The following is a 25,914-nucleotide window of genomic DNA, read 5'->3' as shown; positions in this document are numbered from 1 at the left end:
TAAGCAAGGAAGAATATGGATCAATTAAGCTTAAATCATAAAAATATACAGTGTATAATGAAAAGGCATTGACACGCACTCGCATAATTATTTTTTATTTTTACTTGTATTTTTTTTGCATCACTAACTTAGAAACAGTGTTTAAAAAGGAAAACATGAAGCAGAAAAATCAGCATGCACAACACAACCTCATTTCATGTCCTTAAGAGGAGCTATTGATTACAAATTGTCTTCCCCCCCCCCCCCCCCTTTCTTATACTGACAGATGAAAGGAAAGCTCAGGTGTGTCTAAATTAGAAGAAGCGATGAAGATTGGTGGTGACAACTGCATATTGACTGGACCATCCATTATCAAGCCAAGACAGTGACAGCTCATATAGACAGCATGGCTCAATTTTAGAAAGAAAAACCAAGTAAAGACAAAAAGACCATGTTGGGCAAGTTGATGTGTCGTGTTGCGATTGGTGAATCGTGGAAGAATCAAAAATTATAAGCTTCTCAATTAGTCTGGTTTTCTTGGCAGGTTGTAGATGAGATCAAAAGAACGTCCTGCAAGAGAAAAGATCTGTCAGATCTACTTTATTCAACTGCATCAAACACAAAGATTAAATCCGCTGTGCTTTATTAACTGTTAACAAATGTATGCGCTGGAAAAACTTCAGTCACTTCACACTCAGCACTACAGGCCAACACATGCAGCTGAGCACCAAAAACATGAAATCATTTTATTTATCTTTATATCAAAAACACTCCAGATCCAACCCTGGGAATGGGCTGGTTTCAGAACATGTAACAGTCCCATTGAACAACATGAATCAGAATAACTGCTGAAGGCTGGCAGGAGTCCTAGGCTGCTTTTACAAGTGTCCATGACCTCATGAGGTACCACAGAGGCCTTACGTGTATGGATGCGTTTATTTATGACTCCCTGGGTTGTGATCTGACAGATATATGGAGGCACAGGTCACTGATCGCATTAGTTGTAAATGTCTTCACTCAAACAGCATGGCTTTATCACTGGACAGGCTGTCTTGAGGTGACATTTTCTAAATAAGCTGCATATTGTGTCCACATAGAGTTATTGTCACACTTTCTTTATGTGGCACTAGCCGAGCTATAACAGGAAGAGAGATTCTTTGCTTTCCTCTAAATGACAGGGAGACTGTCACATGCCCTTAAGAACAACAACAACAAAAAAAATGGGGCCAAATAAAAACAAGCGCCACACCAAACATCCCCCGGGACGTGCAGTGAAGAAGAGGAGGTTTGAAGACTACGTCGATTACCAGGATGAGGGTGAGGTACAGGAGAGGGAGGGCTAGTGCTGAAGTAGGTAGCCATGTCTGTAAAGTGTTGCACTGCCTTCAAACACCTTTCTGTTCACGGTGTGACTGACTGATGCTGACTTAGGGCTGCATACACATGCACACACACGCGCACACACACACACACACACCTATAAACACCTGAACAAAATCCATTTTATTTCATTAAACTTCTAACAAAATGCTGCATAAATAATAAGAAGAACGTGAATGCTTACACTTCATCCTCATAGTCTTTTGGGGGGGCCACAGCGATCACCACATCGATCCAATCCTGGGGGTGAAAACCAATTTGCATGTGACTGAATCAATAGGAGTTATGAACTCAAGCAGCCCGACTGAATCTACAACACACACAATCAATCAGGGTTGATAAGGTTTTTAATGAAAATCAATAAAACACCATGCTGCACTAAGGGGGTGAAATTTCTACTTAACAAAAAAAGGGGGAGGGAGGGAGCATGGCGTTTCATTTAATCTGAATCTCTGGAGTCATACCCCTCCACTGCTCCAGGCTCGAGTCAGAGAGTTTTGCCCCTCAGTCAGTGTGGCATCAATCAGGATCTTCCCATTCACAGCCATGAGTTCATCCCCGGGTACAATCCCACCTACAAAGACAGATGTCACAGATATTTAACTGGGCAGCAGCATCAACAGGAGACAATAGCAACACTGTAAATGTAAAAAAAAAATAAAAAAAAAATTATATATATATATATATATATATATATATATATATATATATATATATATATATATATATATATATATATATATATATATATATATATATATATATATATATATATATATATATATATATATATATACACACACACACACACACATATACACTGGTGTAAACTGCTGTTTACACCAGTTTGTATTGTGCATCTCCATGTCCAGCATTTGTTCAGACTACACACTGTTGATGAGTCCGTCTGCCACTAGTCAAGCACCAGATTTGATTAGCAAACCGTGGCAAAGAAAACAAGATGCTTCAAGAACTAATGTGGATGTTTAGGTTTTCCAGCTGTTGACGCTAGCAGGACAAAGTCATGTGGCTTGTTAAGAACAAGCAGTTTAAGTAAACAGACTCAAAGACTTTGACACTTGTATTTAGCGAGTTAACCTTCACTAACATCCACCTTTGCTGAGGTCAACATGCCTGTGAATGAAGCCACTACATCAGTAGCTTTTAAAGCAAAGCTTTAAAAAACTGAAATACAGATTTTTAGAAATCATGACATGCAAGTGTGGAGATTAAAAATGAACTAACCGTGCTTATCAGCAGCACCACCCTCATACACTGCAGATACCACCAACTTCCCCAAAGGAGAGTCTGCTCCCCCCTCCAGCGCCAGGTCAAGGTTTCCATCCTTAAGAATGATAAGCAAACACACCATGAGTCATTTTCTTGAATATCTTCCTTTTCCTCTCCTCACAGCAACAAAGGCTCTGCCTACCTTTTTGATTCGCAGCTGCCTCACATCTCGGCCGGCTATCTGGTCCGCAGAGAACTATGACAGAGAAAGGATCGCAGATGGAGAGGCACAAACTAACTGATCAATAAAACGAATGAGGTGGCAGCATAATGAATAGCTCGCTACTCTTTGAACATGTGTTTAGCCACAAACAAAGAATATTTAAAATGCAGGACTGTAGGGAAAAAAAGAGATCACTGCAGCTTTTTAAGTTAATGAAAAGCTGCCTGTTTCACATCAAACTGTTAATGATAATTATAATATGTTTGATCTATTGGCTAGCTACCAGAAATTAGTTATGCAGCAGTATTTAGTCTAGTTTATTTACCGGCTGACACCTGTCACTTATTGATATTATTACTAAATTAGTTTTTTAACCTATCATTTTCTCCCACTTTATAAATTGTGTCAGCAATACCAATTTTTAATGACATCACTAGGTAAGTAATTAGGCCTATCAGCTGTCTTGATTATCTACTGATCACATGCTTGTAAACAAAACCATTAACTTTATATTTTCACAAATATAAAAATGATGGATCTCTAGTGGTCAAATACAGTAAGACCATTTTTGTTGCTTAAAAGGTTGAATTTTGAAAGTTTGATTTTGATTGATAAAACTGTTACTGAGATATGACTTTACATCTTTTTTGAAGCCTCACTGCATATTTTAATAGACTGCAATAGCAGAAAGCTTAAAAAAAGACATGATTATATAGGGTCATATGCTATAATGGCTTTTGGGAGGATTTGTCAAAGAATCATCTGCTTTTGTAATAAACTTTGTGGCTCGTGAAAAAGCAGAAACTGAATTTTGGACTGAATTCATCTAAACAGTCTTTATTTGTGATTTTATACTATCTGCAGCACATTCTGCATAGCTGTAGTGTTAGGCTTGGCCATACGATACCATGGAGTAGGGGTCAAAGTCATCCACATATTTCTGAAATCCCTGAAAGAGAATCAAAAGGCAGTTTATTAAAAATGATCAATATGTCAATAGGAAGTTAATAAAGAGCACATCACTGCAGACATGAGCTGTTTAACAAGTCACTGCATGGTGTGCTGGCCAGATTTCCTTTGACAATCACTCCTATGTTGATCTGATAAAGGGGGGAAACAGTCATTTATTTTAAAAAAGCACTTCGGCTTTTAAGGCGTTACACAGTTGCTTTGAAAGCCTCACCCCTTAATTCCGTTATCAAGACAATAATTCACACTAACATGCACAGGCAGAAAAAACTCACAAATCATTCTAAACGGCTGTTTAATTTCATAGGAAGGAAACAAGAGCAAACGGACATCACATTTACGCAGTTATGAGTCAGAGAGGCTCATTTCCTGTTGTTACACGGTGGCTCAAAGTTGGACATAGAAGATGAACTCATTGGTAATGTACGTTTTGATTTGCTGTGGCTGGAGAGAGGAGCCATCAAGCAATGCAAACAGGTGTAGTGTTTAAATATTAAACTAAAGCCACATGAAAGCGTAAAGCAACCGTGTTCCTTTCTTCTGGTTATGTAGACTGTACAAGAAACACGTAGACAGATATTTCAACCACGGAGTCTTCAGTGAGCCTCTATGAGAGAGTTCAAAGCATCACTTGCCATCACTGCTGTAAAACCAAACCTTTGACATGCATTCCTTTATGGAGTAGACAATATCGTCATCTACTCCAAATCAATAGAAGCTCAGCTACATCAAAAGACAGTGATGCACATGGGGAAAAATGAAGAAGCCATCACTGAGGTTTCACTCAATAGCCAAACCTGAGGCGTAAGCATGGAGATTAAAAAAAAGAAAAAAAGAACAGAAGAAAAGCACTGCAGAGTATTAATGGAGAAGTTGACATATGGATTACTTGTCGCTTGTTGTTTGTTTTAAAAGACGAGTTGAAAGGCACCATCCGTTTCAACATTTCAGGAGGCTGAAACACAAAAGCAGGTAAAGACTTTTAGTCCAGTCTGAACACTTTAAAGATGAAACTTTAGACCAGGTTGAGCAGCAGTGTGTTACTGCCCCCTCTGGTTCAAAGTCCGGGTGACTTCTGACCACATTTAGCTACATTTACCTGTAACACAGTTTCAGCTTACCATCGCTGGCTGTTTACATTGACATTACACTATGCCAGCAACTAACAATTGCTACTAAGAAACTGATGGTTTTATTGATTACAATAAAACAAAAAAAATATTAATTCTATTAATGCCATCAAATGTTTTGTTGTGCCCAAAAATGCCTGTTTATTATGAATAATAATCACTTAATGGCTCATTTCAGCATATCAGTGCTGAAGTGTGTTGTGTTGTGACTCTGTGACAGTTACTGGAAAACAAAGCTGTTCTTTTGAATTTTAAAATGCAGATTTTAACATTCATAGCCTGCCCAGTTTGATCCAAGTTTATTACAAGAAGATTAACTGGTCACCTTTATAATATGAAAACTACAGACTGGGAAACAGCTGGAGAATCAGGGAAACTCATCAGGAGTCTGAGATGAGGCAAAGAGTAATTCTTCAGCCGGCTGATGGCATGCTGTGTCAAAAGTCTGAATGTCTGATGACCCTTTTAAGCTACCAATGGTTTTTATCTTGAGAATATTCGAAAATTCACTGCAGTGTAATGTGTTTATTACCAGGCCATCAGATCGTAGAGCAGGTCTGTGTGGATCTGGGCGGTGGGTCTGTGACTGAGGCAGCATGACAGGCTTAGACATGACCGGGGCCATCTGACGCCTCTGATTGGGGGGACTGGGAGCTAGTTGCTAATGGGGAAAGACCAGGTTTCCAAGCAACAACTGAGCAAAGGGTAGTATTGAAATATATATATTTGCTTATTTGGAAAAGCACATTATTTTAAATGAACAAAAAAAAAAGAAAAGAAGAAGGTGCGATTACAAACGTCAGCATGACCTTTTGCAGCAAGACTCACCAGCGGGCTGCTTGAAGTTGAAACACGACTGGCATGGGATGTATTTCTCATTACCTGAGCCACAGTGGAATATAATGAAACTTTCAGCCCTCTGGCACAAACAGACCACTCAGGAAAATATCAGCGCAAGACACTCCAAGACCCACACCCGTTCTCTCAGATATCACACCATGGCTGAGAGTTCAAAAGCATCTACTGCCAACCCCAGAGGCCCAACTGCACACGCACAAACATAAGAAGAAAGAAGAAACCACACACTACAAAGAAACACAAGCAGCTCACTGTAGATAGAACGTGCTGCTCTCTCTTCATGCATTAAAACATCCGAACACATAAGAGACGACATGCACCTAAACCTACGCATTGAAGAAAAACTAATGTTGCTATTGAAGATGTAGCAATCTACATCTTCAATAGCAACTCACATGTTTCACACATGAGGATCTCTGACCTTTGGACTGGAGGGGTAGGACATTTCACTAGTGTTAGACGAGTAAATCCCTCCTCTGGGGAGATATCTGCCTGCCTCCCACTCACTCCTGGGTTCTGGTGGACTGGGGGGATGCTGGTGATGATGGTTTTGGTACACTCTGATGGTGCCAAGTCGTTCTTCAGAGTGCTGTGGAGGTGGCGGTGGTGGAGGAGGTGGGGGCGGCGGAGGAGGAGGAGGGGGTGGGGGCGGAGGGGGCCGGGGAGCAGGTTGAGGGGACGATGGAGGTCGCGACACACGAGACGGGTAATGAGAGGAAGGTTGGGGGTGCGGCTGAGGTCTCAGCCTCTTATTCGTCAAAGTGGATGAGGCAGATGGAGGTTTCCTAGCATTAGGTGGGGAAGGGGGCCGGCGCTGTGGGGACGCCTGAGAAGGAGAGGGGGGATAGTTATGGATGGTTGGATTCAGGTTGGGCGAGCGTGGAGGGAGAGGCAAGGGAGGGGGTGGCTGGCTGGTGCTGGGCTGGGTGGGGGCTAGTCTTTTTAATGGGCCCCTCAAGCTCTGATCCACTTCGTCCAGGTTAATGTCGTCCAGATCAGTGGTGGCCAGGTGAAGACCACCAGGAAAACGCTTCACTTTTGGCTCAGAAGCAGGGGAGCGTGGCGGGGAGAGCTTAGAAGTCAGAATGAAATGGAAAAAATTTCACCTCACGTTAATTCACCTTTTAAACCATTTCACAATGAATGCACCTTAAGAAAAAAATACCGCCTGAACTTTTCTACCAAATTACACAAAAACATGACTGGCTGAATATTCTGTTCAACAAACAAATGACTGCATTTAATATTCAGCTCATGGTGCAGTCTCCCTGTTTTTGTTCCATGCAAATGAGTGAACCGATGCCACCTTGCTCATTATTGTTGGGCTGCTGTGCCTTCAAAGCAGTATATATGTTCTTTAACCAGTATTTTAAACATTGCATATAAAATTACATTCAGACAGAGGAGGTCTCACTCTGTACCTCGGGGGATTCGTTCTCCACACACGAGATCTGCTCCAGTCGTGTCTGACATAGACGCTCCACCCAGTGCTGCACCTTTTCTGACTCCTCTAAGTCTTCTCTCTCCGTCTCTGAAACCTGGTACAGAGTCAGAGCCAGGCAGCATCACACAACAGGAGTCAGTCCTTCACGCATGCTTGCACGCTGATCTATAAAATAACCGATGTATGCAGCTGAACTCAGCGCTTGCTCCTCTGCACCCCCTCCACATACCTCCTGAACCAGCCGACTGATCTTGAGTTGCTTCTCTCGCTCGTGCATCTCTTCCTTCTCTTTGGCGAGTTTCAGCTCAAACTCCATCTCCTTCTTGTTTTTTCTCTGCTCCTGCAGTGTGTCTGTGTTGGACACTTTCTTCTTTTTCTTCTTTTTGTCTCCTTTCTGACATATCACCAGTTAGTCAGAATACAAGGAAGGAACGGGGACAGGCAAATCTGCCAATCCAAACTCAAAAGCACTGCAGGCAAATAAAGCCTAGTGATACCACACAGTGTATGAATAAAAAACCCTAGCAAACCACTTTCACTTAGTGAATAAAGTTAAAAGCAAAAGCCCTGATTTTAAACGTCTAACCAACACTATAAGAAGACATCACAGCAAACTGAACCCACACAGCTGACAGTACCTTGCGTAATGATGGCAGTTTCCCCTCATATCGATAAAACCAGCCAAATGCTAAAGACAGAAATGAACAGGTCAGGCTTACAAGGATGATTTCAGATTAAACAGTGACATCAAACTCCATCATCCCAGCCAAACAAAGCACTCAAAGAGAGAAATGAATCCATTCATGCTGTCCAAATAAAAAAAAATGAAGTTGTAACTGCATTTCAAGTGATGCAAAACATGTGCTGGCATTAACTTTCAGCAGCTTCTACCAACAAAAAAAACAAAAAAACAGCTGGGGTAATAATACAAACATAAGACTCCCATTGTGAAACTGTGATTGGCAAAGGAAATCCTGCACTTGTCTTTGCGTTTGCTGCTTCGCGCAGACATCCACCTACAACAGCTGTCACAATGTCAGCTGAGGCCCCACACTCACTTCTCTGTCCTCCTCGTCCTCCTCATCCTCCTCATCTTCCTCATCTTCCTCAGCGAAAGAGTTGACTTCATCAGCATAAAGAAGAGGTCATAAAAAGCAGCACAGCACACAGCAGCGGCAGAGAGAGAGAGAGCGCAGAGAAACTGGGTGAATGAAGTAAAACACGAGCGCCTCGCTGGTTTCAGAACGAAACACAGGATTCATGCATTTTAAAAAGAAGACACTGCTGTCGGTCCTTACGAGAACTTTTGGCCTTTGGAGTTGGGGTGGTTCTTGGTGATGGGACCTTTGGACTGGATTTAGGGCTCTTGGGTCTGTCAGTACCATAGTCCTCCTCCCACTCTCTGTTGTGTTTTTTCTCCATAGCTTCAATCCTACAGAGATGTACGAAATTATATACACATTTAAACAATATTTGCTTGGAAGTTCATCACATTAAAAGTAATCAGTTGTGCACCTTTCCATTTCCTTCTGATAACGCTCCTCCTCTTCTGCAGCTTTCTGAGAGAGCTCCATCTTTCGTCTATAAAACAAACCAATATCTTCCGTTTACACAACATGTTAGTGTACTGGGCTCTAATCAGCAACCAGTGGGCGAAAGGAATATAGATGTTACTTTGACACCCATGAGCCAGCTAAATAATCTAGAGGCAACCCATCGGCCTGCAAAATCCCCAGAGAGCAGTTAATTAGGATTCCCACCCCCCACGATCGATCCAAAGGATCCTCTGCCAGCGTCTCGTGTCCATGCTTTGACATTTAGGTGACCATCGTGGTGCAGGTGGTTTTACTGCTTTGGCCATTTGGTGTCTGCAATTACAACTTGTCTCCTTTTGCGTGTCAATTTATAATATACACACATATTATTCATTCCCAGGTATTGTTGGAGATGAATATTACAACTGAAAGCACTGAGGTTATCAAGTGTATCCTCTGAATTTACAAGCAGCGGGCTAAATTTGTAAATGATTTAATAAAGTGAACATTATAAGATGTATAAGTTAGATTAAAGAGTATTCCTGTGTATTTGTTGATTAATGTTTCTGATGCACACAGCTGGTCATTTTTGCAATCATCTGTTTGTAGATCAGTGGGAAAAGAATAAATAAGTAATCAGTCACTAATTGACTGACTGGATCCAGAGAAGACTGCTTTCTGGAAAATATTGAGGGAACATCAGTCAACGCCTTTCCCATTAGATGATGACATTTCATCTCTGATTATTGACCCAGTTGTTAGTTTACTTTGTACACTTGAGGGCATACTAGGCTGACAGCAGTGCTCTGTGAATGATCACAAAAAATAACCTTCCAGCTGATGAACTGAGTGTCTTTGTTCCCCTGTTTGTTACAATAACAAGTAGCAGCATTTTAATCATTGAAAAAGCCTCCTATTGATGTTCGTTATTTGCATAACATTTGCCCGGAGTTCCCATATTTTTGCATAAATTGTTTCATCTGCTTACAAAGGTAGTACACTCTCATTGCCTGATATTGTCTGTGGTTTCAGTATGACCATGCCTTAACATTATGAAATGTAATGAAGGGGAATTTGATAATAATTCATTGGCAATGTTTTATTAAACAGCCCATGATTTTCACATCCAGCTGCAGGAGCAAAGTCAGGGGACCACTCCACACAACCAATGGTGAAGCCTTTTAGAGGGCTAAATTTGCATCTAGTAATTGTGTGACATTTTATCACAACAATTTTTTTGTCAGTGTTCTGTAAAATTTGTTGTTTGCACATTTTAATGGTGGAAAAACTCATTTAAATTGTAATTTACTTTCTTTATTGATTTATATAGCACTCTTCACAGGATAAAAACCACAAAGTGCTTCACAATAATATAAAACAGATAAACGTACAATCAAACATACAGCACAAATCTAATTAAAAGCTAGTCTGAATAAGTGAGTCTTAAGATGATCTCAGGATCAAATTATCTCAGGATCTTTATCAACAACCCACATAGCAAAATTGGTATGGTCCGGGTCTGGCCCACACAATGTGCTTACACATGGCCCACATACCGCAAAGAATGACGGCCCTTTGGTGGCCCAGACCTGGTTTGCCAAAGGTGGCCCACATATGGGCCAGCACAAGGCCAGTTGCAGACACACTGGTGGTTTTGCTGGCCCATGTGTGGATTACCTCTGGCAAACCTTGTCTGGGCCACCAAAGGGCCGTCATTCTTTGCGGTATGTGGGCCATGTGTAAGTTGTGTGCAGCCACGGGCCAGTTGCAGACACACCGCTGGCCCAGAACAGTTTCAGCTCTGGCCCCAGATGTCAGCCTAATGTGTACCTTAATTAAGCCATGTAATAACAACATGTTAATAATAGTGCAAAAGTAACATAATGAAACTCTGTTCAGACAGTGAATGGCCTGATTCTTATAGAGCATTTTTCAACTCTCCTAACCACACACTTTCTCTTAACTGAGTGCTTCCTAACTACATTCATACTCACGACATGCAGACTGGAGGACCCAGGGATCGAACCACTAACCTTCCAATCAATAGGTGACCTACTCTACCACCTGAGCTACAGCCACCCACTGGCAAAAATGAGTAAACCCTCACTAGGTTTTGGACAAAGTGTACACTCACAAACCTGTCAAACCTGCATTAGTGGGACTTCAGGAAGCACACAGCCCCACTCCCCCCCATCATCCTGACTGACACCCCCATCACCTCTGTGGACTCATTCCGCTTCCTGGGTACCACCATCACCCAGGACCTGAAGTGGGAGCCCACCATCACCTCCGTCATTAAGAAAGCCCAGCAGAGGATGTACTTCCTGAGGCAGCTGAAGAAATTCAACCTGCCAACACGGACGATGATGCAATTCTACACCGCAATCATCGAGTCCATCCTCACCTCCTCCATCACCGTGTGGTACGCTGGAGCCACTATCAGGGACAAACAGAGACTGCAGCGTGTTGTGCGCTCTGCTGAGAAGGTGATTGGCTGCAGACTCCCATCTCTGCAGGACCTGTACACCTCCAGGACACTGGGGCGTGCAGCTCGGATCTCAGCTGACCCTTCTCACCCTGGATACAGTCTGTTTGACCTGCTCCCCTCAGGCAGGAGGCTCCGGTCCATTCGCACCAGAACCTCTCGCCATAAGAACAGTTTCTTCCCCTCTGCTGTTGAACACATGAACAATAACCATATGACTGTTCCCAACACTAACACATGACCCTACGCTGTGTTCACTGCATCATTCCATGTTTGGCACTGATCACCACCTGCACTCATGTATATATCTATCTACTTAGCACTTTTAATTCTTATTCTTATTTTTATGTCTATTTTAGCGTAATTTATGACAGTATGTTTGCACTGAAGCACCGCAGCAATTTCCTGATGTTGTAAACCTGCTCAACATTTGGCAATAAAACCCTTTCTGATTTGAAATGTTGGCTTTCATAGAAGTATAGTATTACAACATGGCATTTGGGTCTTCTAACTAAAATAGTCAAATAGGAACATAAACAGTGCCATCATTGCCAGACCTGCCCCACATCTGGTTGACATACACTCTGCCATGACACCGGTCAGTCAGAAGTGCCAGCTTGATGCCAGATCCGGGCCAGGCCTGTTTTCTATGAGCCTGGGCCACATAAACCAAACCACAATCGAGCCAGATGTGGCATGCCATCACATAGACAGTGCCATCTATGCCAGGCCTGGCCCATATCTGGATGGCATACGTCTTATCATGCCAGAAGTCAACCAGCAGTGCCGGCTTGATACCAGATCGGGGGCCAGACCTGCTTGCTATGTGGGAAAGGAAAAATAATAGACTGAAGGGTACATATATGCTTATTATCTATGGTTAGTCCCATGAGTATTTGGACAGTGACACAGTTTTTGTAGTTTTGCCTCTGTACGCCACCACAGTGGCAAAGAATGAAGACACGACTTTACTTCAGAGGGGTTATTATAACTGTTTTGGAATTAGATGGATTTTTACACATATTCACCAACTTTCAGAGGCTCAAAACTAACTCTCGGGGGTTTTATAACCAGGTTAGTGACATCTTTTGATTTGAAATCCATGGTGGTATTGCACACAGCCAAACTGTAAGATTTGGTGAACATTTCCTATTTTCCACTCAGAAAGACCATTAGTGGGGCATCAGCTGTTGTTTTACTCTAATAAAAAGTCCAGCAGACACAAACTAACATCCATATTCATTTGGACATATTGTTCAGGTGCTTCTAAAGCACAGGTGTCGAACTCCAGGCCTCGAGGGCCGGTGTCCTGCAGGTTTTAGATGTGTCCTTCATCCAAGACAGCTGATTTAAATGGCTAAATTACCTCCTCAACATGTCTTGAAGTTCTCCAGAAGCCTGTTAATGAACTAATCTTTGATTCAGGTGTGTTGACCCTGGGTGAGATCTAAAACCTGCAGGACACCGGCCCCCGAGGCCTGGAGTTTGACACCCCTGTTCTAAAGAATATGATTCCAATACGAACAGTTTTTTAAGTTTTTGGCTTCTTGTTGCCTAGAAAGACACCGTGAGAGCACTGATAAAGTTACTACAACAAACATTTACATGTCATATTACTGATGACCTATCTATAGCATAAAAAAATATCTTAGTGGCATTTACATTAGTAAGGCTTTCTCCTGTTAGGATTACCTGAAAACAAAGTGTGATCCAAAGCCTAAGTAACATCTGTTTGAACAGAGTCAGATCAACGTCGTACCTTTGAAGTTAAAGCGACAGCAAGCTTGCTAACTAGCATGAAGTCAGCATCTTGCATTACAACATAAACTATACAACTCCCACCATACACTGCAGAAGCTCCATCTCGTGTCAGGACAAGGTTAATTAGAAGTTTTGTGCTGTTCACTCACTGTCTCTCCTTCTCCTGCTGCTCTTTAATGATTTTGTTGGTCTCCAGTGCCACCTTCTTCTGGTGCATCAGCTCCTTCCTCTCCACGTCCCTGCGGGCCTCCAGTGCCAGACGCTCCTCATCTGTCATAAACAGCTCACTGCCCTGAGAGAGTGAGAGCCACAGACAGTAATGACGGAAAGACATACAGCAGGGGTCCTCAAACTTTAGCTCTGGAGACTGACAGGCAAGTCCAAACCAGTCTCTCTGACCGAGAACAGAGGGGAGATGTCAGTTTTTGGAACCTGACATCCTTGAAGCCTCTCAGAATCATTGAGTAGATCAGCAATTTCTATTACTGGTATATAATTACAATATCCTGTGTTGTCCTTATAGCTGCATCTCTTCTTCTTTTTGGCCCGAGTGTAATTAACTGAAGCAGGTGCTGAACTTAAGAGCAGTCACACCCTAATGTCTGGGTTTGTGGCATTGTTCATGCATTCTTCTGTTATTGTAACAAGTCTCGACCCTGGATTCATCAGACCCTTTTTTTTCTGTCGTGTCCTGTATATGTCAGTCTTGAAGCGTTTGTCCTTGTTACCTCTGCTGAGAAGTGGTACAGAGACCACTAAACATCCCTCAAGACCACATGCATCTTTTTGTGACCTTGGCGTATTGATTTTCTGATGGTGTGCTCACTTTTTGGTGCTCTTGCATGTTTTCAAATGTCACAGTACTGATTAATAAACAATTTTCTGCAGATAGCATGAGGTATAGCCACATAAAAGCAGGTGAAAATGGCTTCTGATTTACATCAGCATTAATTATACACACTGTTTCAGCAGAATAGCTCTAACTTAATTTTAAATTCATTGTATACTGCAATTTTGTTATCCAACTGCTGGAACAAAACGCTATAAAATGCATTCTAGAGGTATACTTTATATCACGGTGTTACACTGCATATTGCAAATGTTCTGGATGATTTAATGCTGCAGGGTTCCCCAAATATGCAGAAAAATAACATCATACCAATATGAAAAGCCGTTTTAAAACTAAAGTGTCTCTGACCTGAAGGTGATTTACTGCACACGTCCAAACAAAGACATACTCACAGATAACGACATTAGACGGGCACCAAGGAAATAAATAAATAAGATGTGAATGCCTGTCTCTGTTACACAGGCCTCATGACTGAGTCCCAGAGCAAACAACATGATGAGTAACTTGACTGATGATAAATGTCGCTCCTGCAGACAGCGGGGCTACAGCACAGGCTGGTGCTGTTATGCCTCCAAAACAAACAGACAGATTAATCTGAGCAATGCAGGAATGTAAAGGAGAAACTAAGCAGGAGGCAGAAGTCTCTGTCTCTTCGTCCATGACAGATGATCCCGTAAGTGTTTTACTTTCTCAGAGGAACCTGCTTTCTCAGAAGTTGCTTCAAAACTGAGGAAAGTGATTTTATCTGAAAGGTTTCTCCACATCTGCATATTATTCTGTAAAGTTATGCAAAATAGTAAAGGATTTTGCCCTTATTAACTTCTTAAGCCCCGAGCCTAACTGATCTCCTGCCTTTTGCCCCGTATCAGGGGGACAGAAGTTAAATATCAATGAAATTTGACGATTCATATGTGACTCGATCGGGGCTTGCTAGCGTTAGACTCTTTATCAAATCCATCTCATTGCATATGGGTTTGATTAAACAAGCTGCAGTAAAAGCATAAACTAAAATTTTATGCACTTATTAATTATATACACTCATTGGACGCTTTATTACATACATCTAACTAGTACCAGATTGGACCCTTATATCCAGTGAAAGATGAATTGCCTTCATCTTTCACTGCAATTATTTTTTAAGGTGTCGGACACATTCCTTAGAGATTTTGGTCCATATCGATATGACGGCATCACACAGTTGTTCCAGATTTGTCAGGTAGATGTGGTCAACAGCAATGTTCAGGTAGGCTGTGGCAGTTAAACGATGCTCAGTTTTTAATAATGGGCCCAAATTGTGCCATGAAAATATCCCCCACATCATTACACCAGCAGCAGCAGCAGCAGCAGCCTGACGTACATTTGTATTCAAAACAAGAGTGTACTTACAGCTCCTGCCAGAACTGTAATAGTCAAACTTCTGCTGCTCTTCAGGACTTTCACGGCCTGGAAATGTTGAAACAGAGGATTTTAAATAGCACTTGTAAAGTTCAGTTTTATGAAATTAAAGAGAAAAAAAAAACAGACAATCTCTGGAGCCCGCGTTGTGTGTCCTATTTGCATTCATCAGCGTGTGAATTATTCAGTTAAATATAGAAACATGCTGCAAGCTTGGTTTTGGCCATCAGCCACAGGAAGGATTTTTGCTGGTTAAACACTAATTTGGCTTTGGTAATGCACCTCAGTGATTTAAGCTGAGAACAAACACAAGCAGTGAGAGAGGGCTTAACTTTTACTACCATGAGAGGCATAGTTTTTTAAAAACAAAGAGAAATTTTAAAAAAGGAAATAAAAACATATAAAAATAATTAAATTAAGCAAAACATACGTCTCTGTGGTCCATGTTAGTGAAATCCACTCCGTTCACCTCCACAATCTGGTCTCCAGCCTACATTTTGATACGACGGACATATTCACTGTCAATAGATTTACGAGTATCATAATTTAATACGATCTCTGCAGTCTTTTAGAAAAAAATCACCTCAAGCCCAACTTCTGCAGAGAGGGAGCCTGGCTTGACGTTACTGATGTATATACCAGGTTTTTGGGTTGGACCACTGGATATGCTAATGCCCATGCCCTTGGTACCCACAAGACTGAGGAAAACTTTCTTCTCCTTGATCTCCTTTCCTCCAATGGATGCCAAACCGGCCACACTGCTTTTTTTCTCCTTGAAGAGTACAGGAGAAGTCTTTTAGCTGGCTGGTAAACAAACACCATTAAGAAGAAAGTAGCATTTCATCTCTCACCCCCGATTCAGAAACAAACTGGTCGACAAACTGCCACTTCAGGGGTTCATCTGATGAGCTGAAGAAATGAGAAAAAACTATGAGAATTCAGCCCTGCACAGCAGCAGTATTCTAGAACACGGCACAGTTTGTTACAACAGTAATACACAAGTGGATTCATATCTCACGTTTTCACTGGGATCATCCCCACGTCTGCACAGAAAAATAAGTAAGATAACACAAGTTAGATCACTTTCATGTTAGCAGGTAATGGCACTACTAATGGACACAAAGTCTGTGGTTAACCTACGTCGAACTTTGAGTGACACGACATTCTTTGTCTTGATGAGACTGATGACCTCCTCGTGGATACAGGAGGAAATAGAGTATCCATTGATACGCACAATCTCATCACCAACCTATATATGAAGACAGGAGAATATATCATAGATGAGAAATTAAATGTCATTATGTAAGTGGTTTACAGTCAAATGCTTCCTTCATAAGTCTATTTTACACTATGTAAGGCCGGTTTAAAACACTACACACTTGCAATAAAAAAAAAATCTATTCAGTTAAAATTTAAAATCTCCGATTGAAGATTCTTGTATTTGATTAGGCCAGAAATGATCACCATTATCAAAGGTCTCAGTAGTAGTAAAAAGTTACTTTGTTATAACAGTTATAAAAAAAGCTAAAGCACAAAATGTAAAAAAAAAAGAAAAAAAGAAAAAGATTAAGTACAATGGTATATATATATAAAACATGAATTAAATAAAAGGCTCCATGACAAAACAAAAAAAAAATACTGGCAAACACCAGTGCTACCCCTCAGCCTCCTAGTGGACACACTGTGGTATCAATTTTAATCTCCTACGTTGCCTCGTTCTCCAGTTATTGCATTCATGAACTTGGGTGTCCACGTCACCCACCTGCCCACCCGGTGGGGTAATGACAATACCCAATTAGCTTTTGACAGCAGAGGGGTAAAAACTAAACAGAATTTTAAATAAATATAACATAAGATTAAATGGAAAAAATAAGCACTAACTGAATTTAAGTTTACTCTTTTACTGACATTTTCTGTTTGTATTCAACTAGAACTAGGAATATTAAATCCACCCCCATTATAAAGAGATATAATTATTCCGCATGTGGATAGATTCATAAATAGTGCTGTAACCCCAGTCTGTATACTCATATTTTTTTTAAAGAATAAAAAAATCTGTAGAAACAAACATAAATTATAATTATAGTACCTGTAGGCCCACATTATCAGCTTGTCCCTCTTTTATAATCTGGGATATATAAAGACCACAGCCAAACTCAAGCCCTCCTCGGACGCTCAGACCTAGACCATCACGATTAGTCCGATCCAAACGCACCTCTTTTAGCTTCCTGCACACATCAGGTGAGAGAGGAAAATATTAAGCAAGATGTACAAGCCAACATAAGGTGAATGCATGCCAGGGTCAATAACTGCATGCTAAAAAGGCAATAAATAACCATGTTGTACTCACCTTGACCTCTTGGGGGTGAGCAAGTCATACTCCACCTGGTGTTTGAGAGGGATGAGAGGTCGGATGGCGTCAAACAAGGGGAGACGCTTTGGTTCGTTAATTACCAGCTTTAGGTCTCCCACCAGCACTCGCAAATCCATCGACCTGGAAAGTGAGAGGAGGATAATTAGCGGTTTCACAACAATTTACCACATCTGCTAATTTATGCAATTACAAAACGCTGAAAGCTCCCCTTGAAAACCAAACAATATGAGAAAGTCTGCAAAAAAGGGATTTCCAAAAAGGCTGGGATGCTGTGAAAAATGTAGATAATTATTTAAACTCATATTTAATTGTTTCAAAGAGCTATTGCTTACTCATTTTTGTTTCATAATATGCCAAATGGTTTTCAAAGCATGATATGTCTGGAGTGCAGGTGGGTCAGTTTAGGAACCAGACTCTTTTCCTGATCCGTGTGGGATTTTTCCCTTGACACTGACAAGGAGATGAAAATCTCACTTCTATCAGAGTCTAAACACCTGATTTTTAAAACGTTTGTACTTTACCTTCTGCACCAACTGATGCAATTGATCAGGATTTACAAAGCAATCTCTCTAGAGCCACAGGCATTTTCTCCTCACAATAAAAAAAACAAAAAAACCATCCAAATGTCCCTTTGAGTATTTTTTTAATTTCAGGATAAAGGGCAACTGGAACAGCAATTAACGCAGCAAAGTAAATGCTATGGTATGAAATTCTTCCAGGTCACCTTCCTTTTGAATAATTAATATGTGCCATTTTAGCTCCATTTGGAGGTTGAACATAAAAAGAGCTTTTGTTGATAACTGGCCAGGCTTGTCGGAGCTCAGTGGAAACTGATCAGAGGCTTAACCAATAGGGTCACAGGACTGTGCCTCTGTACAAAGATTAATTGAAACCTAGACCTATCCCTCCCCCCTCTCATGTCCTCCAGGACCACATTTTCATCAAAAAACACGACCCAGAGGAGGATTTGAACCAGAGTTCTGCGAGCATTAAAACTGTCAGGGACAAGATTAATGGCTCCTAAATATTATTCATGAAAATATTAAAAGCTAGAGAAAACATACAGAAGCAGAAGAAGATGTTTTTTGTATTTAAATCTATACAGATACTACAAAGACCCATACATGCCTACAGTTCCTTCGTTGTAACTCTTTTTGGCTATAGTTGTGCAAAGTTATTTAAGGACATAATCTATTCCATAATCATCAATGTTTTAGTCATAAAGTGTGAAAAATCAGTGAGGAAATACAACACACACTCTGTAGACATGCTGAGCAGTGACAGATGGTACTCACTGGTGATACATGCGGAGGACGTCATACAGGTAATCCTTTTCTGCTTCATTTTCAATCAGCAACTCCACCTGCAAGAAAACACAAGCATCTGGTACCATCCTTCTTCATTAAGGCCCCTGAAACACACTGTATCTCTCCCGTTTTCCTGTCAGCTACAGGGGGTGAGCCGTGTGTGTGTGTGTGTGTGTGTGTGTGTGTGTGTGTGTGTGTGTGTGTGTGTGTGTGTGTCCGAGTCATACAAACCTGATGACGGTTCAGTTGCAGCAGGATAGTTTTAAGGAACCGTTTGGGCCAGTCGCTGATATAACACATTTTACCATCTGTCTCCAGCAAAATCTCTCCTATAATAAGCTGAAAGCCTCACTTTCTAAGACATTAAAGTTCAGATAACTCCCTGGATGTCCATGTGCTAAACGTGTAATGGGCTGCCCATGTCTAACCATCAAACCCCTGGGAGGAAATAATGGCCACAGGGATGAGGAGAGGCTGCAGTAGGAAGGTCCGGAGTGTCACCTTACATCTCAAAAAGAAGTAAACATTCACACACGCACGCCTCATGTTGAATAATCAGACCTCAAATTAAAGAACAGGCATCATAGAGCACACACCCTCCAAGGACCATTTCTGCAGGGGTTAAAGTTAAGGCAGCGCCACTGAGCCACACAGGGTGTGTGAACGGTCATAAACTTCTCTTTTTCCTGCAGACTGAGCCACATGGACCTTGGCACCATAAACCAGTAAAGTATAGATAACTTGTTAGGCAGACAAGCATTTCTGGTTTAAAGATCACAACTGTTTTCATACAGTGAGCTTCTCTGTCACAGTGTAGTACCTACAGAATAAAAATGTGTGACTTTTATGCAAATAAAAACACAATAAAAATTGCACAATAATCCAATTTTCAGGCAAATCAGACCATAAAACTGACAAACATCCTCAACCAAACAATTAAGACAGTGCCGCAAACAGAAACAAAGCCCATTTGTGCCTCATTCACCCCTCAGCCTCTAATTAAACCCGTAAATTGTCGCATCTCTTCCGCTTAGCTGCTCGTATCTGACACATTATCTAATGCGAAAGCGCCCTTTGTGGAGAGCCTACAATATGGGACTCTGCTTGCCTGCGTGCAGCACAGATGGCTGTGAGGTGATCCCTACATGCTCTGGGGACGAAAAAGCCTTGAACATATCGTGTTCTCTTCCTCTGTTATCTTTGCTGCTGATGACTTTTTGGGGGGAAGTAGTCAACACCGCCCACACACGTATAATTTCAAGTTGATTCGCTGCATGAATGAATCCTGACTCCTAATAACATTTTATACTGCTTGTTGTTTACTATAGTGACCTCTGCCGTATAACTTTTACCTGAATAAGAATAAGGTACCAATCAAGAGGGAAAACAGTCTTACAGCAACCTCTTAAATTGTGCAAAGAGATTTAAGTGTCATCAAAAAGACAAAATCCCCCGACACTCGTTTCACTTGGGCAGCAGATGAGATTAGAAGCAGATGTTTCAGCTAAATAAAAACCCGTAAATCTACTACAACAACATTAAAAACAAACAGCAACTTTATTTCTTAATGATATGTTTGAATTACTGTTAAAATAAAAGTTGAGGATTTTTTGTTTTTGTTTTGTTTTTTATTCGTCGCTTTGTCGGGCAGGCCTGTCTACGCAACATCTCACCGGCAGACACCTGAGCCAGCCAGCGAAGAGACAACCAGGTAGAAAAAAAAAAACAGCTTCATTTAACATCTATTTAATTCATGTAAAATAGTAAAAACTGTTGTTATTTTTATCATACCTTGTGCCTAAATTCTCGAGCAACTTTCCGCTCCATTGTTGAGAAACACCACAAAGCGGTCCGACGTGAGATCTCAGCGTTGGTCAAGTTTGACGGGAAGCGGCCGGAGGTCAATACGTCAAGGTAGTAGGACTGCAATCGGAGCTTCCGGTTAAAAATGTTATAGTGATATGCTTATTCGTCAAAATTAAAGGGGTCTTTGTTGTAAATATAGTCACTTTTAATATTGAAAAACATCGTGTCCACAAAATTTAATTGCTGTACGCTTTATTTCAAGCTCAAATTTATAATTAAGACCTTTATTTTGAAGGGTTGACTGTGTCGCTTGGACTTCTTGCTAAGTCTGATTAATTTGTTGATAATTAAACAAATAAATAAAGGATTGAATAAATAAACGAATTAAACACACGTCATCATATGTTTTTTTTAATAAATATATTCATGATAATAAAATATTATATTATATTTTTTAGGTTGTTGTCTCTACGGTCCCTAGGTGGCAAAATAACGTCTGTTACGGCTGAGTTCCTACGAAGAAGAAAAAGGGGCGGTAACTTCCTGATTTCAAAAGAACAACACCGCGGTGCTGCTAGACTGTTTAAAGTTGTAACGGGTGAGTAAAATTCAGAAGTATTTAAGCGAAAAGAAAACCTGGAAAAACGTACGACAGCTATATTGGTGCGCTATATAATATGACATTTCTTATTTCTCATGAATTCATCACCATGAAAAATAAAACATACCTACTCATTTTGCTACGACATGCTCTTTTTTTATAGATTATTTTTTATGTGAAGTACAGGTTCTTTGTGACCAACTGAATCATTGACGTGGCCGTTTAATATGGGTTTAAAGCGTTAAATTATCCCTCGGCAAGAATAGCGGACTGGTTTTAAAAGTCCCGCTCCCCCTACCGCCCAGTGTGTGGCAACCGAGATACACGACTGGTATAAATTACCCTGTTAGCTCTGCAATCCACTCTAGAAGTTCTTTTAGTTGACGTATTCACCGGTTATGTAACGTGTCATAATAATTAGAAATACTGCAAAGGGTAATATTTTGCTTGTCCACCAATTCCTAATACAAGATGTGTTTATTTTTTTCTAATGATGTATTTCAGTATTTGTATAATTATATCTGTTCTGCTGACTCCGTTTATGCTCTTTACATAATTGGGCTCTTAAAGTATGTGAATATTAAGACCACAAAACTGTTTTAAGTGCTCATTATTTAAAAACAACTCATTATTCATGTAAACCTTTTAAGCATCTGTATATGTATTTTCCATTTTGTTTACAGTGTCTGCAACAGGATGGGGTCCCCAAAGAAACATGCAACACCACACAGGTAAAGAACATGCATTTGACACGCTGAACGCTGGACTTTTGTTGCCATAGCACAGAGTGAGCCAGAGTAATGCTTTTTACTTTAATCTCCCTAAATGATACTTGGATTTATTGTGACAGTCTGGTTCCCCTACTGTTACAGACTCATCCCACATGGATTAAGCGTTATTACCTAAATGGGTTTAAATTCCTGGGTAATCCTTTACGCAGTTTATATGTCATTGGTAAAGTGCTGTGATATTGTAGCTGTTACAGTTACAACCAAAGTGTGAGTCTTCAATGCCCAAATGTAAATTGTATGCCAGTATCATCTTCTTCAAAATGCTTCATGTTCTTTGTTTTCTTTTTCTGTTTTTCACCCACCAGGACTACTATTCGTACCCCGGGTCAGGAGCTTGACTCGCCACTCCCCCCTATTCACGAGCGTCTGGCGCAACTGCGTCCATCCAGAGAGCTTCTGGAGTTCTACAGACAGAAGATTGCCCAGTTTGATAGCGAGCACTTGGAGCTGCTGCAGATGCTGGAAAAGTATAAAAGCCTCACTGAAGATCAGGTGAGAGATGGGAGTCAATGTGAGAGGCTTTGATGTTAAGCCATTTGTGCCAAAGAATCTTTGCCTGACTAATCTTGCCTCCCTTCATAATGCCCTGAAAGCATAAGCTACAGTGGGAAATACGACAGCGCGAAGGAGAGATTGCAGAGCTTCAGAGTGCTCTGAGTGACATGCAGGTCTACCTTTTCCAAGAGAGAGAGCAGTCTCTGCGGCTTTATGCAGAAAACGACAGACTAAAGATCAGGTAGGTGTACAGTTCAACCTTAAGTATAGCATTTAATATTGATAAAAGTGAGTCACAGTGCCTGCAGAGAATGATTACTATTCTGTCAATAGTGATGAGTTACTTTACCATCTGGCTTACTGCAACTGACCAAGTATTTATTTTATTTTTTTACATATTTTTAATAATTAAAACTAGTGGAATGCACAGATATATGTTAACATATTTCGTTAAGAAAGTTGAAGCCTATACAAGTTATTCTTGACTGATAGCAGTAGGTGTGTGGCATTTGATATCTTGATAACTTGTAACCACCATTATCTGTTGTTGCTTCTGTGTATAAAACTTTATTACCATCTAGCCACTGTTTTACAGAGAGCTGGAGGACAGGAAGAAAATCCAACACCTTCTTGCTCTTGTGGGTCCTGATACAGGAGAGATGACATATTTCCACCGGGAACCTCCTCACAAGGTACGTGCTTACTTCATTGTAGGTCATTTTCTGAGTCGATGCTTTGAACTCAAATTTATAATCTCAGTAAGATACACTGGATTGGCTGGTGCTGCTAAACAGAACTACAGCATTTTTAATGATATTAGCAAAGTCCTTCTAAAAGCAAGCCTCCGTTTGGCTGTTATCATGGTAATGCAGTCAGGCAGTTGTTTAGGGTTATGACATTGAAGCTCCCAGAGTAGTTAAAAATACTGTTGTACTACTGTTATTGCTATATTTCAGGTCACTATCTCACAGAGGTACCCAGAGTCAAGACTGGAGGAAAGTCTCAGTCTTAGGCCAACAAAGTTGAGACCTGCTGCAACCAGGAAAGGTTTGAAAATATATTTTTCTACAAATAATATTATTTTCTTTCGTCTGATTATTCAAGAAAATGTGAATGTATTTTATTTGTGTTGTTGTTTTTGTTTGTTTTTAATCAAGTCATCACTACTTATGTATTTAAACCAGCCTTTTGTAATGACCATGCCGTTTTGATTTTATATTTAAGCAGAGAGTGGCAGGAGAACTAAATTTGCAGATAGAGAAAATGGAGAGAACTTGGTACAGTACAACAATGAAAAAGAGACATTGTTGCTACAGGTATGGGCCCACTTTATGTATGCTTGAAATGCGATTTCATTTATATGATCTGTTACAGAAAGTTAAACATTTCTTTCTCTTGTGTGTCCTGTGTTTACATTTTGTGGCACATGTCTCCAGGTGGAGGCGTTGCAGGCTCAAATGGAAGAGCAGACTCGCCTGGCCAAAGAGCAGGTGGACGCTCTGCTGGAGGATCGAAAGATTAAAGCAGAGGAGGCCGAGGCACAGCGGCAGAGAGATCAGGACCGCATTGCTGCTCTGACTGACAAGTTAGTCTTATAGTTTATGTAGTTTATGATGTCTGTATTTTTAGTTATTTATCATTGTGACTTATAGCTGTTTGTAAAACAAACCTCTAGACTTTTGTCTTCTGTGGCTGACATTAAATTTCCATTAAATTTCCAGATTTACTTTTATTTATCTCCTTTGACATGTCAGACTCCAGCGAACTCAGAACCTGTTGCATGAGAGCACCAGAGATTTTTTACAGCTAAAGTTTGACACACGAGCTAATGAGAAGAGCTGGATGGTGGAGAAGGATCGCCTGCTGAGGGAACTGGACTCCTGCCACAGCCGTCTTAGGAAGGCCAGGGGTGTCAGCACTGAGTTGGGGCGAACGTGGCAGCCCAGCAGCAGCACAGCCCTCCCTCAGCCTCAGTCAGAGTCAGATCAGCCACACAAAGAGGAGTTAAAGGTAACATTAACTATCTGTTTGTGTTCATGAAAGTCTGTAAGAAGTATTTCCTGATTCCATTTCGCGAGGTTGTATAAATGCCTTTTATTAATGTCTTCAGAATAAATCACAGTTTTTTGGCGAGTTCATTGTAGTCTCTGTTTTTTTCTTTATTCTTTTTTCAAACAGATATTGCAGGAGGAGCTGAAGCAAGCCAACCGTCTGGCAGACATGTACAGGGAGCAGTGCATTACTTTTGAAACAGAACTGTCCCAAATCAGAGAGGAAGGGGATGTGGGCAGGGAAATATTCAAGGTACACCAGTTTGATTGATGGTTCAGTCTGTACAAGCCTTATACACATCTCTGATTAAATGGTATCTGATGTTGATGGCGATCACCAAGTTTCTTTTTACTGATACCTTGCTTCTGTGTGCAGGAGCGTTCAGAGAAAATGGCCAAGCGCCTCCAGCTGATGACTCAGCGTTATGAGGCATTGGAGAAGAGGAGGGTGATGGAGGTGGAGGGCTTCAAGGCAGACCTTAAACTCCTCAGACAGAAACTCAAAGATGTAGAAAAACAGCTTCTGAAGGTAAAAAGATCAAACTGTGTGACCAATTGATTTTTATTAGAAAGTTATTTGTGATCTCAGCATGCCTGTGCTTGTTTTTACATATTATAAGCACTGTGAATGGCTTTAATTTTAATGCAAAACAAAGTTAAGCAAAACCTTCACCCATCTTCCTTCAATTTTTCCACCTTGCTCATGTCCAAAATCACATTTTAGTAAGTATTGACTGGGAGATTCTCTTTTCATCAGGTTACCTTGAATGTGGGGCCCAACCAGGACTTAGCCATCCTTCATGAAGTACGACAAACCAATGCCAGGACCAAAAAGGTTCAGGGCGAGCTGATGGCTCTGAAGGCAAAAATCTTTGGACTTGAAAATGAGCTAAGATACAGCTGAGAATAATGCTCTGATATTTTCTGTAATGTGTAGCTGTGTTTATCTCTGTTATGGCTGCTTATTCTGCTGTGTTTATTTTTAAAAACTAGACTAAATGTTGTTGATATTTTGTGCTTTGGACTAATAAAAATCGTAGAGTTATTTTAAATCAGTGTACAATCAGTTCTTTATATTTAATTAAAAAAGATGCAGCTTTGAATTTTTTTACTGTGACAACCAAATTGTTGTCATTTTTATTTTTGGAATTGGGCAGTTTTTTAAATTTTCATATACAGATGAATGTTGGATGTCATCTTGGGATCATGGAACAGACGTTCATGTTCCACATCAAATGTGTAACCTTTAT

At 40.7% G+C, this 25,914-nt stretch overlaps 2 protein-coding genes across 3 annotated transcripts; one reads left to right on the top strand and one right to left on the bottom strand.

Moving 5' to 3' along the window:
- Positions 1-238: 238 nt before the first annotated feature.
- On the bottom strand, positions 239-20,813 carry ush1c (Usher syndrome 1C). Its single transcript, XM_085411498.1, has 27 exons — positions 20,712-20,813; positions 18,909-18,976; positions 17,590-17,733; positions 17,329-17,467; positions 16,380-16,488; positions 16,258-16,282; positions 16,091-16,148; positions 15,823-16,011; positions 15,670-15,729; positions 15,231-15,287; positions 13,144-13,286; positions 8,729-8,794; positions 8,512-8,645; positions 8,268-8,336; positions 7,852-7,901; positions 7,443-7,607; positions 7,191-7,307; positions 6,191-6,841; positions 5,740-5,793; positions 5,444-5,572; positions 4,671-4,736; positions 3,720-3,761; positions 2,792-2,845; positions 2,605-2,704; positions 1,824-1,933; positions 1,544-1,599; positions 239-549 (listed from the first exon to the last, which is right to left on the bottom strand). Exons 1-27 carry the CDS (start codon positions 20,745-20,747, stop codon positions 537-539), a joined length of 2,904 nt encoding a protein of 967 aa, XP_085267624.1. The 5' UTR covers positions 20,748-20,813; the 3' UTR covers positions 239-536.
- A 426-nt stretch (positions 20,814-21,239) lies between these two features.
- ccdc77 (coiled-coil domain containing 77) lies at positions 21,240-25,733 on the top strand. 2 transcript variants are annotated; one of them, XM_085411036.1, is made up of 12 exons: positions 21,240-21,324; positions 22,011-22,058; positions 22,424-22,610; positions 22,712-22,854; positions 23,209-23,305; positions 23,570-23,660; positions 23,838-23,929; positions 24,050-24,198; positions 24,368-24,623; positions 24,792-24,917; positions 25,041-25,193; positions 25,422-25,733. In XM_085411036.1, the coding sequence occupies exons 2-12, from the start codon at positions 22,024-22,026 to the stop codon at positions 25,566-25,568; spliced, it is 1,476 nt and encodes a 491-aa protein (XP_085267162.1). In that variant the 5' UTR covers positions 21,240-21,324; positions 22,011-22,023; the 3' UTR covers positions 25,569-25,733. The 2 variants fall into 2 exon arrangements, with proteins under 2 accessions (XP_085267162.1, XP_085267163.1); XM_085411037.1 differs by having other exon boundaries at positions 23,841-23,929; positions 25,422-25,732.
- The last annotated feature ends 181 nt before the right edge of the window (positions 25,734-25,914 follow it).

This window comes from Rhamphochromis longiceps, linkage group LG7, assembly GCF_057381845.1.
Source record: "Rhamphochromis longiceps isolate RC_006_pf linkage group LG7, R_longiceps_female_GT1.1, whole genome shotgun sequence".
NCBI classification, from domain to species: Eukaryota; Metazoa; Chordata; class Actinopteri; order Cichliformes; family Cichlidae; genus Rhamphochromis; species Rhamphochromis longiceps.
Note: the sequence above shows the minus strand (reverse complement) of the source record. Positions and strands in the feature narration are given on the sequence as shown.

Bases quoted from the DNA above. Each gene is read 5' to 3' on its own strand.
- ush1c (XM_085411498.1), bottom strand. From the start codon at position 20,747: ATGGAGCGGAAAGTTGCTCGAGAATTTAGGCACAAG. The intron at 8,646-8,728 runs GTGCACAACTGA...ACATCTCTGTAG, and splicing joins TATCAGAAGGAAATGGAAAG to GATTGAAGCTATGGAGAAAA. The intron at 2,846-3,719 runs GTATCGTATGGC...TCTCTGTCATAG, and splicing joins ACTTTGACCCCTACTCCATG to TTCTCTGCGGACCAGATAGC.
- ccdc77 (XM_085411036.1), top strand. From the start codon at position 22,024: ATGGGGTCCCCAAAGAAACATGCAACACCACACAG. The intron at 22,611-22,711 runs GTGAGAGATGGG...ATGCCCTGAAAG, and splicing joins AAAGCCTCACTGAAGATCAG to CATAAGCTACAGTGGGAAAT. The intron at 23,930-24,049 runs GTATGGGCCCAC...ACATGTCTCCAG, and splicing joins AAGAGACATTGTTGCTACAG to GTGGAGGCGTTGCAGGCTCA.